Raw genomic sequence first — 19,583 nt, forward strand, 5'->3', positions numbered from 1 at the left:
TTTCACTGAGATGGACATCGCTTAGGGACAAATGCCCCCCAAAAGTGTGAAAAGCGGGTCTTGTCAACGGGCCCATCTCCGTCTGTTTACGCCCATCCTAATCAAAGGAGATTTGGTCTTAAGCGCTTATTCTGGATCTCAAACCTTGCGTGTGGGCTGGGTTGGCGCAATACCGAAGTCACTGCCGTTGTAGGAAGCTTATTACCAACGCCTCCATCAGCGTCATTTTTGGAACTCGGCGGGGGGGGGGGGGGGGGGGGCTTGTGCGTAGTATACGGCACTGCATACGTGCCAGGATGGGCATTGCAGCCTTGGTATTTGTGCAATTTTGTTACCAATCGTGGGTTCATGGAAGCAGAATATATCCACGTGAGTTGGTGAGTGCTGTTCGTTTGTGAGTCGAGCTCGCAGCAGGTTCCATACATATGTCCCTGGGTTCGTCCCATCTTCGAAGTTTCGTTTTGCACTCTCCAGGAACAACTCATCCTCGCCTCTTGAGTCTCCCCGGTTGCACTGTCACTTCATTCTTTTGAAGTCCTCCTCCTCTGGATCGCCAATCATGCACGCCAAACTGTCGAGCTGTCTTCTGGCAGCGTCTGCTCTTCTGCCTGCCGTCTCGGCTCAGGGTTGCCCTTTTGCGAAACGAGATGGCTCCGTTAACAGCGAGCTCCCTAAAAGAGACACCGCCGTGGGCTTTGGTCGATGTTCCACAATCAGCAACCAGGCCGGCGGCGGCACTCGCAGCCACGACTGGTGGCCTTGCCAGCTTAGACTCGATGTTCTCCGCCAGTTTCAGCCGTCGACCAACCCGTACGGAAACGACTTTGATTACACCGAGGCTTTCAAGTCTCTGGACTGTGAGTCTTGAACAGCGTTGGACCGCGATCCAAAAGCGGCAGCTACTAACACGAGATAGACGATGCTCTCAAGAAGGACTTGCACGCTCTGATGACCGAGTCCCAGGAGTGGTGGCCCGCCGACTTTGGCCACTACGGAGGTCTCTTCATCCGCATGGCCTGGCATAGCGCCGGCACTTATCGCGCCATCGACGGCCGAGGTGGCGGTGGAATGGTGAGCCGTTTTATTTTTATTATTGAGCTTCCTCTTCTGTCTTTCCCTCTTTTCTTGGCCTTGATTCCAGCCTCTTCTCTATGGCCTCCCATCCCTCCCGGTCGCTCCAAGTGCTTTTTCCTTGGTTTAGTGCAACATGCAGCGTTGTCCTTCGCTGCAAGTCGGTACAATGGGCCTCTGCGCGGTCCTATTTATTTCGCCTGCGAAGATCAATTGGCTAGCCGGAGGATTTTGGCCTATCCCGCGAGAGAGCCAGGAGAAACTAGAGCATCTCCTTTCTCCACACGCACCGCCATCGAAATATGGACCCTGCGTGTTTGCAGCTTATCACCTCTTTGCCTCACTTTGATTCTTTAAGGGTTGGCGTTTACTAATATTGGCCACTTGCAGGGCCAACAACGGTTCGCTCCGCTCAACAGCTGGCCTGACAACCAGAACCTCGACAAGGCCCGCCGCCTGCTGTGTAAGCTACCCCTCCAAGACCCCCAAGGCCCCCATGTCGACTGCATCATCGGTTCACTTGCCGCATCCGCTCCGCGGGTGGCTGCAAGGCGACCGTCGAGAATGGTGTGGACTCTTGTGCGAGAGAAAGACATGTGCTGATCCACGTTTGTTCTGCAGGGCCTATCAAGCAGAAGTATGGCAACAAGATCTCGTGGGCGGACCTGATGCTCCTGACGGGCAACGTTGCCCTCGAGTCTATGGGCTTCACGCCTCTTGGCTTCGCCGCCGGCCGCCCTGACACTTGGCAATCGGACGAATCCATCTACTGGGGCGGAGAGACTACCTTCGTCCCCAAGGGCAATGATGTGCGCTACAATGGTAGCACCGATATCAACGAGCGCGCCGACAAGCTTGAGAAGCCCCTGGCTGCCACCCACATGGGTCTCATCTACGTCAATCCCGAGGGCCCCGACGGCAGCTCCGACCCCGCCGCTTCGGCTAAGGACATCCACGTCGCCTTCGATCGCATGGGAATGAACGATGAGGAGACTGTCGCTCTGATCGCCGGTGGACACGCTTTCGGCAAGACACACGGTGCCGTCTCTGGTGGTGAGTGCATAGCATAATCTAGACGAGATTGGAGGTAGTTGGGCGAGCGAAAAGGCGCTACTCCCATCCCCCGCCTTTCACCGCTACTCTTTTGAGGACATGAAGACTGATGTTTGCTTTTCCAGATCATATTGGAGCCGCGCCCGAGGCTGCTGACATTGGCGAGATGGGTCTCGGATGGCACAACGACGTTGGCGACGGCAACGGCGTCAACCAGATGACCAGTGGTCTCGAAGTCGTTTGGACCAAGACCCCTACCAAGTAAGTGATTGTGATGAACTAATTCCCATTGCATCTCGTACCCCTTGCACATGGCTGGTGGTTCCCTCCAACTCTCCCGCTTTGAGGCCTTCTCATATGCCGTGCTTGTGCATGCATGAGAGAAGGTCAAACAACGGCATTGGGGCGAAAAATGAGAAAAAGCTATTTATATCGATTGGGTGATTATGCAGTGATACAGCGACGCTAACCCTTGTACCTGCAGATGGAGCAACGGCTACTTGGAGTCTCTTTTGCACAACAAATGGACCCTGGTCACCAGTCCTGCGGGCCATCACCAATGGGAGGCCGCCAACGGCACTCTCGACTACCCAGACCCCTTTGATGCCACCAAGTTCCGCAAGGCGACTATGCTCACTAGCGACTTGGCTCTGATCAACGACCCTTCCTACCTCAACATCACCACCCGTTGGTTGGACCACCCCGAAGAGCTCGCCAATGCGTTCGCCAAGGCTTGGTTCAAGCTCCTCCACCGCGATTTGGGCCCTGTCTCTCGTTATCTCGGCCCTGATGTCCCCAAGGAGACCTTTAGCTGGCAGGACCCCCTTCCCGCCAGGGAGGGTGACCTGATTGACGATGCCGACGTCGCTAAGCTCAAGTCCGACATCCTCGCCGCCCCCGGTCTCGACGTTTCCAAGCTCGCTTCTGTCGCCTGGGCCTCTGCCTCGACCTTCCGTGCCTCCGACAAGCGCGGCGGTGCCAACGGTGCCCGCATCGCCCTCGAGCCCCAGGTCAAGTGGGTTTCCAACAACCCCACGCAGCTCGCCGAGGTCCTCGACGCCCTCAAGACGATCCAGACCAGCTTTAACACCGGCGCTAAGAAGGTTTCCCTGTCTGACCTGATTGTCCTTGGTGGTACCGCTGCCGTCGAGAAGGCCGCCAAGGACGCTGGTGTTACCGTCTCCGTTCCCTTTTCCCCCGGTCGTGTCGATGCTACCCAGGAGCAGACTGATGTCCGCTCCTTCGGCTACCTCGAGCCCCAGGCCGATGGTTTCCGCAACTACGGTCGTGGTACCGCCCGCGCCCGCACCGAGGAGATCCTCGTCGACAAGGCCGCCCAGCTTACTCTTACTGCCCCTGAGCTGACCGTCCTCATCGGTGGTCTTCGTGCCCTCGGTGCCGTCTACGATGGTTCCAACACCGGCGTTCTGACCGAGAAGAAGGGCCAACTGACCAACGACTACTTCAAGAACCTCCTCGACATCTCCACCACCTGGACCCAGAGCGGTGCTGATGGCGAGCTGTGGAAGGGTGTTGACCGCAAGACCAAGGCCGAGAAGTGGACCGCCACCCGCGCTGACCTCGTCTTCGGTTCCCATGCCGAGCTTCGTGCCATTTCCGAGGTCTACGCCAGCTCCGATGCCAACGAGAAGTTCGTTAACGACTTCGTCGCTGCGTGGACCAAGGTCATGAACCTCGACCGCTTTGACTTGAAGAAGAAATAAATAAGTAAATGATTAGATGTGGGCTTGGTATAGAGGAAATTTGGTGCTGGTGGCTCTTCTTGTACTTACTTTAAATACCTTTGGATATTTCATTGATTCCCCGGAGCGTTCTCTGATGCATGAACACTGCAGTCTTTCCAGTCTCCCGAGCTTGGCAAACTTGAATATATTGGTGTTCATCTGAAGGTCCTAGAGTTATCGTTTCACCCTTCGGGCTCACACTTCACAGCATTACAACATCGATTTGATTCACTGTTCAGTTTTGCTGTACTTTTGGCTCTACCTGAACCCAGTCATCATTCTTCACATTGGGTGACACTTCCAAGCACTGGCGAATGCACTTCTTGAATGATGAACCGAAAATATTCGCACCTGATCTCAGGACTAGGATACAGCACAAGAATTTCGACAGTGGTTGTTAATTCTATTTTCAAGTCTCGAGCTGCCAAAATACTAAAATGGAAGACAAATTTAACCCAGCTCTGTGAGCTTTAACTAAATAGAGACCAACGATGGATTCGTATACTGCCATATTGTTGGCTGTCACATCGTGCAAGAAAGCCGGATCCATGTTCTAGTCTCGGAGGTTTTCTGCAGCAATCTTTCAAATTTAAAGCGTCCTGGTGAGTCGAAGAGTAACAACTAAAAACCATGAAGCTCTAGGCTTTGCTACATAAGGATTTATGTACCGTCCGCGCGTTAGTGGTTAATTATCCAAGCATTCCCATCTCCTTTCTCATTTTCCATGAACCCCACGACGATCAGTACCGCTAAGTTCAGGCATAACGCTTTCTGAAGCTGCAAAGTCCATGTCAGAAGTGTACTCTTGAATTCTGGGAGAACTTCAAGAGAGATAAGTATCAGTGACGAAAACGAGGCGCCGCTGCGCCAACTGAAAACGTAGGGAGGATGGTGAGAATTGAACGTACAATCCTGAGATGGGCAGCACTTGAAAGTCATCATTTCCTACGAAGTTGCCTGGAATCAGAGTAGCCATTTGTTGTATTATCAGTGGAGTGGTTTTAACGGCATCCGATCGTAGAGTCCTCTAGGAATCTCTCGTTTCAACCACGGGCTTCATTGGCTTCGGCTTGATAAACACTGCCGCAAACAGCATGCAACCGGAGATAGCCGTAAAGAAAGCCCACATTATGCGCAACGCTGATATATAATTTCCCTTGTCTTTAACAGATGATGTGCCTGCTTCGTGGCTGGAATGCAGGTTGCTACTGGTCAACCCGCCGCCGCCAAGGTTATGCTGCAACAGAACCGTGCCGATGACGATGGACATTGAGGAGAACAGAGAGCGCAGAAAACTGAAAGCCGACATTGCGGCGGCTAAATCTCTCTGACGTGTATGAGTCTGGATTGATATCATGGGGCTTTGGAAAAGCACGCCTGCCCCGAATCCGGTAATCATTTGAAAGATGATGATCTTGGGCCACTGTATGCTTGTTTGGAAGTTGATGAACAGCCCATTGCCAAAGGTCATTAGTAAGGAGCCAAAGAAAATCGGTATAATGTAGTTTCCCGTCCGCCTGGTGAAGAGTCCGCCGAGCATTGTCATCATCGTCAGCGGTATCAGTAGTGCAAAAATGGTAATGCCGGCGATGATGGGCCTGAATCCGAGGACGACCTGAAAGTAGAGCGGTAAGAAGTAGTCGTAAGATATGAAAACGAAGCTGTGCAGACAAGAAACGGAGAAGGAAGCGATGTTTGTGGCTTTGTTGAAGATTCGAAAGGGAATGACGGGGTTACTGGCGAAACGTGCCTCCCAACAAACGAAGAGTGTCAAAATGACGACTCCGAATAGAATGAGACAGATCACCTGCGCAGAACTCCACGGCATTACGCCCCCGGCTCCGGTTTCAAGACCATAAAGCAAGCAGATGGTGCCTCCGATAATAAGGGCAGATCCTATCCAGTCCAGTTTTCTGAGACCAGTCATAAATGCTTCTTTCGGTGTCTCGACTTTGAGGGCGAAGAACAAAACCAACAGAGCCACGCCGTCAAAAGGGAGGTTGATGAAGACTGTAGTCTATCAGCACTGGAGCCCAACTTAACTGAGGTTAGATGGCTAACTCACAACACCATCTCCAACCAATTGTCTGTGTGAAGGCGCCGCCCAAGACCGGCCCAATTGCACTTGCAACTCCCCAGACGATGCCAGTCATACCATAGTACTTGGGCCGGTCCTCCAGCTTGAAGATGTCTCCAATCAGGATCGTGACAAGTACCAATGAGCCTCCTCCTCCCAGGCCCTGGACAGTGCGCCCAGCGATGAGAACTTCGATCGTCTTCGCAAGCGCTGCGATAAGACTCCCCGCCATAAAAATTGCCGTCGCGACCATGATCATTGGTTTTCGGCCGAATATGTCTGACATTTTGGCCCATATTGGAGTAGAAGCTGTGCTAGAAAGAGTGTAGGCGCTTCCCACCCACGCGTACTCGGAAGCCGTGGCATGCAGAGTCGAGGCAATTGTAGGCAAGGCCGTGGCAATGATTGTAACATCTAGGGCGCCGAGGAGAAGAGTCATGCAGAGAGCGAACATGACAGCGCGCCGGCGTATGGGGCTCATCTCAGGCGGTCTGTACGACGCAGTCGCTAAGACAGGCTCGAGCTGGCTGAGGGCCTCTCCATTCTGGTTTACAATCTTTTCGTTTCCTCGTTCTTTCTCGTCCGACGCTCTTACAGAAGGTTTGCCCATGGTTGAGGTCAGAGCACAATATCCCCCGGGTGCAAGAGGACGCGAATGGTAAAACTTTCATTTGTCCCTTGGCCTCAGTTTTGATTGAATGAACACAGTGCAAAAGCACAGGAACGTGGAAAAGAATGCCCGACGATCTGAAGGCCGAGATCTATCTTCGTTGGAAAGTAGCACCGTGCTCCACTTTCGGGCGCCCTCACCTCGGTTCGGTTCGGTTCAGTTCAGGGTCCCGGGAAGGGCAGTCCTGGTGTCGCTACCACGAATTCTCCCATCTTTTTCTTTTCTTTTTTCTTCCCTTTTTGGTACTCTTACTCACAGGTTTAATTTTCAATGCTTGCATGATTAGAGACTGGAAGAGAGGCATTTCTAATGTACCTTCTTGGTGGTGAGCCTCAATTGTATTACTTTTCCAGACGGCCCATTTGTGGTGACTGTCTAACGCTTGTGGAGATAGTTCGCTTGTAAAGTCGATAGATAAGCCAATTTTTGTATGGTACATGAGATAGAACAATATTCGATTTGTAAAATCAGGGAAACTTACAAACCTACATAAGACATTCTTGGTCAACTTGCCGTAGTGGTTCTTTGAGGACTTCAATAACTCCAATCTGATATGTGAAATCTGCTTGGAATGAGAACCACTAACGTCGACTGGTACACTCAACCCCATATAATCATTTAGGTTAGAGTGAAGGAAATTGCAGTCTGCCGAGAATGAGCCATAACGTCCTCCAAACAAGCCAGCAGAAAATGAGAGCATATCGACAAGCCCATAATGGGAAGATGACGATCATTTTCTAGAAACTACTTACTGGATCAGTGTCGTACAAAAGGGCAGAAAGGCAGAGTTGCCACACACTAGTCTCTAATGCAATTTTCAACCTATGTTGTATATCAATTCTGCATAAAGCAGGCATTTACTATCATCCAACTCCCAGCGGGGAAGATAAACTGCGCGGTTCAAAATCTTTGAAATGACTGTTCAAGAGGAAGTTCAGAACTTGCACAGAAAGCGTGATTTACCTACTGGAACACAATACATGCATTTGGAAACAGGCGAGTAAGTGCTCTGTGGTACGTGATTTCTGTCGTCTGACTTCATTCTAGTCCACAATGTCACAAACTGTGATGAAGATGTCTACCATCCAGTTGAGGAATGTCACCGGACAAACGTCATCTGCGCCATCTGCAGTCCCATATAACGATGACCACTCACGATCAAGATATCGAGACAGATCCAGCTATGTGGAGCGATCTGTATCAGGTGACAATGAGTTGACGTTCCCTGAAGGTGGTTGGCAAGCGTGGCTGGTTGTCTTTGGATCTTTTTGTGCTATGCGCTCCGTGTTCAGTCTTATCAACTCTGCGGCGGTGTTTGAGTCATACTTTTCCGAAAATCAACTTGCCGATCATTTGCCCTCACAAATTGGCTGTGTTTTTAGTCTTTATCTTTTTATAGTCTTCTTCGTTGGCATACAAGTAGGTCCTATGTTCGACCAATATGGTCCACGCGGACTAGTCGTCGCTGGCGGTCTGTGCATGTCAGTAAGTCTTCTGCTCCTGAGTCTTTGCAAGAGTTCGTACAATTCGTCACATTTCTCAGCGATGGGTTGAGCTAACTGATGGCTACAGAGTGCTATCAGATTCACCTTGCACACTCCATCCTAGGCGGGTTGGGTGGCGCACTGCTCAACTCTCCCTCATACGGTGCTATTGCACACTTCTTTGACTCGCGTCGAGGTTTCGCCACCGGGATCGCGGCGACAGCTGGCTCCATTGGAGGTATCGTATATCCCATCATCCTCCAGAATCTCTTCCCGAAGCTAGGTTTCGGCCCCACTGCTCGTGTTCTAGGATTCATCCTTCTTGGGCTCATGGTCCCTGCAAGCCTTCTCATCCGGTCCCGGCTTCCGAGAAAAGAGGGCCCTGCGTCAATCTGGCCGGATTTTACTGTCTTCAGTGACCTGAAGTTTACGCTCACGGCTATGGGGATCTTTTTCATGGAATGGGGTCTCTTCGTTCCCATCACTTACATCATATCATATGCTGCAACTCTTCCTAGCAGTAACGTTCACTCCTACACTATTCTCTCCATCCTCAATGCAGGATCAGTGGTTGAACGATTTCATCCTGGCCTCGCTGCCGACAAGTATGGGAGATTTAATGTCATTTTAATCAATATCGCCTTATGTTTTGTCTCCGTTTTCGGACTTTGGCTGCCTTCGGGGAACTCTGAATCCATGCTTCTGGCATTTGTTGCTATATTTGGGTTCGCTAGCGGCAGTAACTTGGGGTTGGTTCCGGTTTGTCTTGGCCAGCTTTGCGATGCAAGGGAATACGGGCGCTTTCTGTCGACAGCGATGATGATGGCTAGTTTTGGGACACTGAGCAGTCTACCTATTGCTGGTGCTATACTGCAAGCAAAGAAAGGCGGGCAAGACTGGGAGGGGTTGATCATATTTTCAGGCGCCTCTTACGTTCTAGCATTTCTTTGCTTTGCCGCAGTTCGAGTGCAAGCAGTAGGATGGACACCGTCTGCAAAATTCTAAGCAGCATGCTTTTATAGTATTGAATGGTCTTTGAGATAATTTATCTCGATGGTTCTCTCTCTAAGTACACAGTACTGCTGTTGGTCAACTGAGTCTTTGAGGAACTGGTTCCGCTGAAACCTGCTAGTAGTGGGGTTAGCTACAATGAGAGATTCTGATGACGCGGAACGCCATGTGCAGAGCAAGCTTCTGTTACAAACTCTGTATAGATTGCAAAATGGTTCTTGTCAGCAATACAGAGGATTAAAGTGTTATTCTCTTTCAGTATAACCAATGTTATTATATACTCCCGTCTTCAAGAAATCCAGTGAATGCTTGGCGAATCGAGTTGACCAACGCCAACAATTTCCACCTTCCCGCAAAATTCACTGTCGAGGCACTGTCTTGCCCTATAAGTGATCCATAGCTTCAGCTTTACGAAGTCGGACAAGCGTGAACGTTACTAGCGTGGAGACAACGAGACCCCTGTGTGAGCTGGCCTCACTGGTTCATAAAAACGCTGAGGTTTAGCGCGAAAAGCGAAAGCGCCCGTAGCGAACCCGAAAATAGGAAAGAGCATCGCCAAAAACGTTCACACTAGCCTATCCTTGACGTGAGATCAGGCCACAATAACAGTTTATTGTGGAGGAGAATGCAATCGAACAAGCTTGAGTGTACCGAAGAAATACAAACGTTTTTTTGCAGTTCCCCACTGGCTATGGGTGCTCCTTGGTCCTGTCATCATTCTGGTGAAATAGAGTTTATGAGCTAAGGCCGAAGTGGGACCGGCTGTCTTGATCCTCCAGGATGGTAACGCATCGGGAAGCCTAACTCTGTCTGACTGTTCTTGGGATAACGATACGGTAAGTCTAAATCAGGCCACTTCCGCTTCGTTTCATGGGCTATCAGGCTTGACAAACGTACTCGGCTGGTGCTTCTCGGGTTTTCGGATTCACTGGTTGACCCTCACAATTCACATTGTTTTCTTCTGCCACCACTTCTTGAAAAAGAAGGCTGTTGTCTACATTGTGACTGTCCTCCTCAGTGATTGAGAAAATTTATTCTTAAGAAATTGAAAAACGACACTGCTCGAACACTGTCTCTCCTGTCAGGTAGAACAGAACCCAGAATATTGTGTGGATTATGTTACAAATGCCACTTATCCTTTTCAATACATGGTTCGAAATCTCACGTAAAAGAAATAGACTTCACTGAAATCCGATGTTTATCCATAGGAATTTGGCTCCTGAGACGGGTCAGTCGAAGACTTGGAGATGGTTGAAAGATTCAATAGATAAAGATTGTCCTTAAAACACATCCTTTTGGTTAGTCTGCTAGGAGATGCAAATTTGTGAAAGCTTGCCTGCTTATCACAACTCATGGGTGTATGTGCCGACCTATTGGGCAATTCCCAGAAACTATAGCGGGCATACGACGTCATGTGTCAGAACGTGCTTCCATGGCCAGCAAATCACCTAATACAACATAGGTAATTCTGTGGAACAACTAAGGTTTAACCAGAATACCCTAAAACTTGGCAGCTGAACAAATTGGACTTTTTATCTAAAACACGCTTGCTCAAGGTTCACACGGCGACTCCGCAGACGTGAGAGCCCTTACATGCAGAGTGAAAAATGTAGGTCTTCACTTGGTCCTTAGGCAAGGATTTTTGCACATAGAGAACCCGGTAACACTCCCTCAAGGTGGCTCCAGTGAACGACTCGATAAGCACGCCCTGCATCCCACTAGTGGGGAAGTAGCTGAACAATACCATGAACGAGTCGAATATGAAATTCAGATATTAAACGTCTGAAAATCACAATACAACTCTGACAATATTGACAAAATCTTTCCACTGGTCAATCGGCTCGTTCACAGATGCTTAAGTCGATTTTTGCAAATCGAACTCATAGCATGTCGTCAACTACGAAGACAGACAATGGCGATACGAGTGAAAGAGTATACAAGCGCCGACCAGGGGCTTGTGAAACATGCAAAGTAAGGAAACGGAAGTGTACGTTGATAGAAGACACGGTCAAATCAAAATCAATCTATAACTGATCACTTGATTTTTGCAGGTAACGGAGGAAGGCCAAGTTGCGATAGGTGCCTGGTGTGTACTACCTACACGAGTTGAAAGACAACGATACTGACGATCCCAAGTCTTCGGAAACTGTTTGCTACTACGTAACACCAACTAAAAGAAGGGGGAGATTAGGCCAAAGTAGCAGCCAAATTTATGGATTTGCACTCGGAATCTGACTAATAGTTTTCAGGGCATGAATCAAGCCACAAGCCAGCCTGTTCCTTTTCTGGAAACTACTTCGACCAGCAGCACCTTGCGGTGTCACCATCGTCAGCTTCGACAAATCAATTGCAGTATTTTGGACCGATATCTTCATCGTCATTTGCTCCTAGATTCGACAGAATCTTGGATCATAGGACGCAGGGCGTCACTTTGTCGTCCGGATCGCCCTACGATGGCCACTGGGGAATGCTTCCAGACAGCCAAGTTTACATACCAGAAAGTATGGCCACTAGGGACACCGCGTCCAATACCAGTCCTGGGTCCCTGGTACATGATTATGCGTGGGGAAGTCAACTTGTGACGAACAAACTGTTAAATCACCATGGAATATCATACCTCGGAAATATGCTACCCAAGTAATGGGACAACCAAACCAATAACAAAAGAAAAGGCCAAACCGATGGCTCCATTGGCGATATCTCGGAATGTTGTATTAGTCAGGATAGCCTCTTCTCCCAAGTTTTCCGTTTCGCCAACCTCATTGTTGTTAGCCAACTTTCTCGCGAGTAACGAGCATATACTCAACATCCAAAATGGCGAACACTCTGATAGTAAAACAAGAACGCAATACTACATCGTATAGTCTCATGCAAAGTATTATCAACACAGTCGATGGCCGTATGATTCTTTCCTATGTCAAAGCAGTGGCGGGAATTGTGACGAGAGTTAGCAGCCAAGTTTCGAAGTGTTAGAAGAGTTGTTTCAGCATAAATTGTTATAAAACTTGAAGCATAATGTTATATATCTTTCAAACCGAGAGATTAATTCCTGTTGGCAGCATGTATACCGAACCCGTATCGTGTGTGGCTGTTCATAGAACTTAGTGTTGCACAACATGTTACAGCTAAAGCATACTGATAATCTTAGATAGGAGCATTAAGTAATGAGAAGGATGTCAACGGTTTCGGCCATTTTGATGGGTCGATCATCAAAAATGCCCCGAGTCGTGTTGCAGGGTCAATTGTATACACGTCGTTAACAGTGCGTTGTCCGAGCTACACCAAGCGCAACGGAACTTTAAATACCAATATGTGCCACATGGAATTGCTACACGGAAGCGTAACAATGCATGTAAAGAAGCTACTTCTATGAAGTCCATCAATCCGGGCGTTCAAGGTAGGTAAGCAGCTGCACTATGACAATACTATTTTATAAATATCAACAGGCATTGATCACAACTGTAGTCTATCCTCAGAGTGACACAGCTTGTCTCGATTGAGACTGTACAAGCAACTTCCACAAGCGCATTACTTCTTTCTTTTGGATAATAAGGACACCGAGTGCCCCCTGAGTGTGGCTGTATTTCATGCTGAGACTCTGAATCTCAACAATTTGGCGGTAATCAAAACATCCTGTCAGACAACAGGAAATCAGGATGGGTTAAAATGCACTCCGGCTTCTTTGTGTTGCTGAGAAACCTTTCCGCTTAAGGAAATGTCAAAATTCTGTAAATCAGAGCGTCACGGCGTCATTTATTGTTTTGGGAGAGTTGACTGACGAGTTCTCTTAATTCACCAAACGATGCTTTCATCGGCCATGAGCCATATTCTCCCAAGATTAAAGATATGAGCCTGCCAATGTATTCTTTCTGCGTGCGATGTCTCATGGCGCAACTCTGTTCTCGTTTTAAAGACGACAATTACAGCAGAATTGCCTTCGCACGGTCTAAACGTCGAGCAGGCATCTTGCAGGACTTCAAGAACTGTATAGAACGGCCTGCTATCTTGAAGACGGAGGCTCTTGCGTCAGAAAGACGGCTTGGAACTAGAACATGAGGTAATAATCGCACTGCGTCGCCGGAAAGTCCCGAAGGCTAGACCGTTGACACATCGAAAAACCTCTACGACGAAATCGCTTTGTGTAGCAGCATTAGCTTATCGATAATCGTAGGAACTCTATTGGAAAAGACCGAGGAGCCGACTATCTATACTTCCATTGATGTCTGAACCCACGTGTTGAGGTTGATACATACACAGCTGGCGTGGAGCAGTGATTATGCCTTCCTTTTATCGGTCTTCATGGAATGACTGCTGTTTTGTGGACAGGAATTCTGTGCATATTGCTATATACAGTTTTTTGCTTCAAAACTTCATTTCCTTTACGAACAACAGAGCCAACAACCACCTTCAAATACTTTGTATCTACTTTGGGTGGTTCTCTCGTATTTGCTAGTGCTGCCACTTAAATAATCCAGTGGGATTGTGGACCAAGTGCGAAGGATGCGGACGATGGGAAAATGAACTGCATATATTAATACTCTGTTCTTTTTCCTATGAAGCCGGTACTTCCGGGTTTGACGAGTCTTCCGATTCATACTTCTCAATGCAATCGCCCCAGAGAACCTGTATTAGAAGAAGTTGTAAACCTCTCTTCACATCTCCCAACAACATTTCAAAAAAGCGGGCAACTCTAAGCGCCTGGGAAATACGTCTCCTCCAATCATGTCAACCAAATCCTCTGCGGGGTAACTGTAACATTAAAAGTGCCACATGACTTGCCATACATCCCGCCCGCGTGTCTCGGTGGTTCATCTCGGCTGAATGTGGTCCGATCGTTGGGGATGCTAGAGTTGTTGATATTGAAAAGCAGACAGCGTCAGCGTTGCTGCCAAATGCGTCGAGGAGCTTTTAAAAATACGGCAGAGCCTCTGTGCAGCAGGCATTGATCCGGACCAGTAAGACACCACCTGTATTGAAGACTTATACTGCAAATCACGACACTTTCACTGGCGAAACCGACTTATTCAGTACCTCACGAAATGTCGTCGAACGCCCAGAAAATCATCGCGCCTTTTAGCGTGTCTGGCAAAACTGCCATTGTCACTGGTGCTGGTTCTGGTATGGACCGTGACTTTACATCTAAGCCTAATCGAGGGATCCTATAAAGCTAATCTTTCCTAGGTATTAATCTTTGCTTCGCCGAGCTTCTCCTCGCGAATGGCTGCAATGTCGTGATTGCGGATATTTCTTTGAGGCCTGAAGCAGAGGCTCTTGTTCTGAAACATCAAGACGCTACCGCCAAGGCTCGTGCAGTCTTCGTTCAGACTGACGTAACCTCATGGCCCGCCCTTTCCAATATATTCCAAGTCGCCATTTCTGAGTTTAACGGCTTCGACATATTATGCCCTGGGGCCGGCGTGTACGAACCCCACTGGTCGAACTTCTGGCATCCACCAGGATCCCCAGAGAGCAAGGACAGCGTGGAAGATGGAAGATACTCTCTGCTCGATATTAACATTACTCATCCCATCCGTTCAACGCAATTGGCAATCTCTCACTGGCTGCATCCCAAAGTAATCACCAATGCTGCCCTGATGTCCGCCGTAAAGGCATCGCCCGACAACCCCAAGAGGATTGTTCATATCTCGTCCGTTGCGGGCCAGGTGCCAAACTTCAACGCGCCGTTGTACGCAGCTTCCAAGTTCGCCATTACTGGCTTTGTGCGAAGTCTGGCTCGACTGGAGGAAACAGATGGAATCCGCGTCAACGCTGTTGCACCAGGAGTTGTGCGTACACCGCTCTGGACTGAGAACCCAGAGAAGCTCATAAATCTGGATGCAGACCAGGACGGCTGGGTCACTCCCCATGAGGTGGCAGAGGCTATGCTACGATGTGTTGAGGAGGATTCTCTTGTTGGAGGATCTATTTTGGAAGTCGGAAAGAATCAAACGCGTTTAGTCCAGACATATAACGACACCGGTCCGGAAAAAGACCCCAGAAATGGCTTGTTGGCAAGGAATGTATCCAAGGGAACAGATCTGATATTCGCTTGGTTGAAGGATGCAACCAAATGGGCCGTGGGCAGAGACTAGGGCTAAACGTCTAAGATGTCTTGTTCTTGGAGCGAGGGGTTTCGTAATGACTGCTTTGCATCAAGAGTCTGATAATGTGCCTTCACCTCATGGTCTCTCACCGTTCGCTCTGAGTGCCTCTCAGCCATCCCCAAGCCGGAATCTGGTTTGTTGACTCCATTTAGCAACGGTGCGACCTGTGACTTTGGGTCGTGATATGTCAAGTAATGCTAAGGTTGGGAAGGGAATGAAAAGCAATATTAATGTTGATTTGGCCTGATGAATCGAAACCAGTAATTACCAGATGTTGATTAGTGGGTTGACTATAGATTTTCAGACGGAATCTTGTGCTTCCTCCCACCCCATCTGCGCGTCTCAGCTTGAAAATGCTTGTTCACTAGTCTCTCTGCCTAATTTTGAAGCACTTTTTCTCCTATCTCTAGCGCATGTACTGTAATATGAGCCAAACAGACGAAGTTTCTGCAGTAAGGCATCCAAAGACGTTTGAAAAGACTTTCTCCTCTTTAGAACAATACTTTAGTACTTTCTGACCGTGGACATGTGCGCTACTTCTAGTAAAATGACCTTCCATAGAGTTCTCGTCAGTCCAGTCATGATCCCCTGAGTGTGGCGTTACATGGCAGCATCGAGAGAGTTGAAAGATATGGAAATGGTTTCAGCCTTGTCAGCCAATGACCGACAGAACCCAGACGCTTCATCCGACAGGATGAGGTATTGCGGTCATCGGCCGCCTATGAAGGTGATGACCAAAAACGATTGCTTCGTTGAAATAAACTTGATGTAAGCTTTTATGTAGACTTTGGAGTATTAATTGAACTAGTGCATCCGCAATAAACTTGGCAACTATTTGTGTTCTTGCCACACTGGCCGTACTGGAAGACACGGGACTCTTGAGGTATTATGACCGCCGAAGAATTTTGTCCAGCAAGTACAAGACTTTCAGAAGCTTCACCCTAATTAGACAACAGTACTTAGTCCTACGTGAGCATTATTCACGAAAGCGGTGTGTCAGAACCAGGCGCACATTTGAGCGGCCGGGAAACAAATCAGTTTTAGATAATGCAGTGCAAACGAAGACAGGGATTTCCATCGATACTTACGCTTTTATTTCTACCAAACCAATTAAACCCATGAGGCTTACACCTTTAGTACAGAAGTGCCAAGGTTTACTTTTTGCTATCTGTCGCAATGCCCTCACGCGCATCGCGCAGCCTTGTGAGATTTGCGCCGGGCCCAGATTAACTATTAGTCCAGTCCCTTCGTGCAGATCCACCACGCAGGATATATATTTATTCATTTTAAACAAAATAATCCTACACATAGAAATAAAAGCCGTTTTCCTTATATCTTTTTTACCCTAAGTAATGACTCTATAATAATTATAAGCCTAGCTTATATTATACCCTTAAACTATTATATTTAAAGTATATTATAAGCTAAAAAATCTCTTTTAAATAAATTATCTTTATTCTCTTAAACTAATATCTTTAATATATTTATTTTTATTAAAGCTATAAAAAAACTTAAGATATAAAGTAATAAGCCCTTATAGTATATAACTCTTTAGCTTAAAATAAAATTAAAGTATATCTAAGAATTTATTAACTTAAATAAACTTAAATAAATAAAAAAAAATAAACTTAAATATCTTAATAAGATCTTAAATACCTTAAAGATTTTTATTTTTAATAAATTTATTATTAATATAAATCTTAAATAAACTAATAATAAACCTTTTTTAATAATAACTAATTTAAATATTAAGGTTATATATTAAATATATATTTTAAATATTAATATAAAAAAAGTTATTTAAAAATAATAATAAAAAATATTTAATTTAATTAATATATAAATAAGAATATTAATTACTAAATTACTCTTTAAGTTAACTTAAATAAAAGCTTTAATATAAAACTAAATAATACTTTACTTAATACTTAAAATTCTTAAATAATAATATATATTAAATAACTTATTTAATTAAATTATTATTTAAAAAAAATATTTAACTTTATTGAATTAAATAGCCTTAAATATTAACTTATTTATTTAGTTAATAAAATAATAAAATTTTTATTTTTATATAAAAATTTTAAATTTATTAAAAGTCTAAGGTACCTTTACTTTAAGAACTTTTCTAAGAGTAGTATTATATAAAATTACTTTATCTTAAATAACTTATAAATTTATAAAAATTATTTAAAATAAAATAATAAGCCTTTTAATTAAAAACCTAGATAACTATATAATAATTTTAACTAGTATCTTATAAAAAGAATTATTAGTAATAAAATACTATAAAAGAAGGCTTAATATCTATATAACCCTAGTAAGTTATCCTATTATATTAACTAAAAATAATATATATTATTTTTTATTAAAAAACTTAAATAAAATATATATTTATAGCTATTTATACTATTAGCTTTTACTTAAATATACTTATATAAAGAAAACCTTTACTAGCTACTTACCTAGACTAGCCTTAATTACTAATAATAATATATAATAAATCTATAATTAAATTAATAACTCTTAGAATATAGACCTTTAAGTTAAACTTACTTAGAAAAAGTAACTTTAAATAATCCCTTTATCTTAAAAAAAAGATCTTAAAAGATATAATAATAAAGCTAATAATAATAAAAATAATAATAATAGACCTAATAATAACTTATTATTAAAGGTTATTATATATATTATTAACTTTACTTTACTTTAACTAAACCTAAATAAAGCTACTTAAAAAAAAGAAATTTATAGTATCTTTACTACTTTATACTCTAGTCTACATATCCTTTTATATAGTATTATATTAGATAACTATAGAACTACTTACCTAGTAAATAATATATCTCTCCTAAAGCTAAGCATAGTCTAAGTAGTTAAAAAGAGTAATTAATAAGTTAACTTAAGTATTACTTTATACCTTATTTATATAAAAAGCAAATATATAATTAAAGGGATTCTTAGAAGTTAAAATAAAGTAAACTAGGACCTTATGCTTAAGAATATAGTATATATAAAGAACTTTTATATAAATACTATATTAAAAGCTTTACTTTACATAACAGGTATTTAGTACTCAGAGCTAAATTATACCCTTTAATACAAAAGGTATTTAGACAGCTTTATAATTAAGCAACTTATACAAAAAGTAAATATTACTTTTCTTAAATATAAGCCTCTTTTTAACTACTTTTCTTATATATAAATCCTAGTAAATAACACATTTATAGTTAATATTAACGTAATAAGGTTACCTTACTATAACACTCTCACACAACCTTCATACTACAAAAAGAGTACTTACTTAGACCCCGCCTAGCTCTAGCACCTACAAGACAACTACCTAGGACCCTAGGCACTTAAGTAATTAGTCTTAAACGCTTAGGAAGTAAAAATCAAGGCCTATAAGAGATTAAAATACTCCTATTATTAAACAGCCTACGCAAAAAAAATAGTCTTAAAACAAAGATTAGAACAAAAGTTATTTTGCTTATACTATAGAATTACTTAAGACCTCTTTAATTACCTTAAAGGATATAATAAGAACTTATAGCTTATAATAATCAAAAACAAATACACTAATTAACTCTTTAGATTTCTAAAGATATTAAAAACCTATAAGAGTATATTTAAAGTTCTATATATCTTTAAATAGTAAATAGTAAAGCAATATAGTTTTACTTTATATAAAATAAAATAAGATATAGACTACTTTATTATAGTAATTAATAGTAATATAAAGTTTGAACAATAGGTAGAAGAAGAAGAGATTAAGGTTAAGACTACCTTTTTATATATAAAGAAGCTAAATAATAGAGCTAAAAGGGCTAGCTAAGAAGTAATAACTAGAGGTATTAAACTACTTTCTAAAGCAAGCCTCCTATATAAACTATAAGTTAAAGTAGTAATAGCTAGTATATACCTCTATAACATTAGTCCTTTTTAGTATAACGTTTAGCTCTACCTAATTAAGAAAAAAGAGAAATAGTTTAAATAATTTTTTTGCTAATAGTAACCTTAATACTAAGTAACTCTTAGTTAGAACTTATATTTATAATAGGAATAGCTTTATATATATAGTTACTAAGTATACCTTATTTAAAGAGACTAAAAGAAAAACATAGAAAGATAACGCTTTAAGGTAAAACTAAGAGGTTATATTAGATACTTAGTAAGCTATATTTAAAATACTTATAACTTATACTAAATATAAATCCTTTTATTTTAACAAATTATAATTACATAAAATATAACATTTAATAAAAGCTAATTTTATAAAAAGAATAATATAAAAATAATAATCTTAGCTAAGAAAATATAAGTAATTATAAATAACATATAATACCTAAGCATAACTTATAACCTAGA

At 43.9% G+C, this 19,583-nt stretch overlaps 4 protein-coding genes across 4 annotated transcripts; 3 read left to right on the forward strand and 1 right to left on the reverse strand.

Annotated features, from left to right (window-relative positions):
* Positions 1-559: 559 nt before the first annotated feature.
* Positions 560-3,848, forward strand: ColSpa_11219 (catalase-peroxidase 2; the record flags this gene model as incomplete). The annotated part of the gene is made up of 6 exons (XM_049277431.1): positions 560-857; positions 917-1,071; positions 1,462-1,534; positions 1,693-2,124; positions 2,250-2,385; positions 2,609-3,848. 6 exons carry the CDS (start codon positions 560-562, stop codon positions 3,846-3,848), a joined length of 2,334 nt encoding a protein of 777 aa, XP_049133388.1.
* Positions 3,849-4,896: 1,048 nt separating this feature from the next.
* ColSpa_11220 (efflux pump dotC) lies at positions 4,897-6,556 on the reverse strand (the record flags this gene model as incomplete). The annotated part of the gene is made up of 2 exons (XM_049277432.1): positions 4,897-5,879; positions 5,935-6,556. 2 exons carry the CDS (start codon positions 6,554-6,556, stop codon positions 4,897-4,899), a joined length of 1,605 nt encoding a protein of 534 aa, XP_049133389.1.
* Positions 6,557-7,690: 1,134 nt separating this feature from the next.
* ColSpa_11221 (putative transporter) lies at positions 7,691-9,105 on the forward strand (the record flags this gene model as incomplete). The annotated part of the gene is made up of 2 exons (XM_049277433.1): positions 7,691-8,101; positions 8,200-9,105. The coding sequence occupies 2 exons, from the start codon at positions 7,691-7,693 to the stop codon at positions 9,103-9,105; spliced, it is 1,317 nt and encodes a 438-aa protein (XP_049133390.1).
* Positions 9,106-14,150: 5,045 nt separating this feature from the next.
* Positions 14,151-15,203, forward strand: ColSpa_11222 (15-hydroxyprostaglandin dehydrogenase [NAD(+)]; the record flags this gene model as incomplete). Its single annotated transcript, XM_049277434.1, has 2 exons — positions 14,151-14,229; positions 14,293-15,203. 2 exons carry the CDS (start codon positions 14,151-14,153, stop codon positions 15,201-15,203), a joined length of 990 nt encoding a protein of 329 aa, XP_049133391.1.
* Between the last annotated feature and the right edge of the window lie 4,380 nt (positions 15,204-19,583).

Source organism: Colletotrichum spaethianum (genome assembly GCF_022836535.1).
Source record: "Colletotrichum spaethianum MAFF 239500 DNA, contig43, whole genome shotgun sequence".
Classification (NCBI taxonomy): domain Eukaryota; kingdom Fungi; phylum Ascomycota; class Sordariomycetes; order Glomerellales; family Glomerellaceae; genus Colletotrichum; species Colletotrichum spaethianum.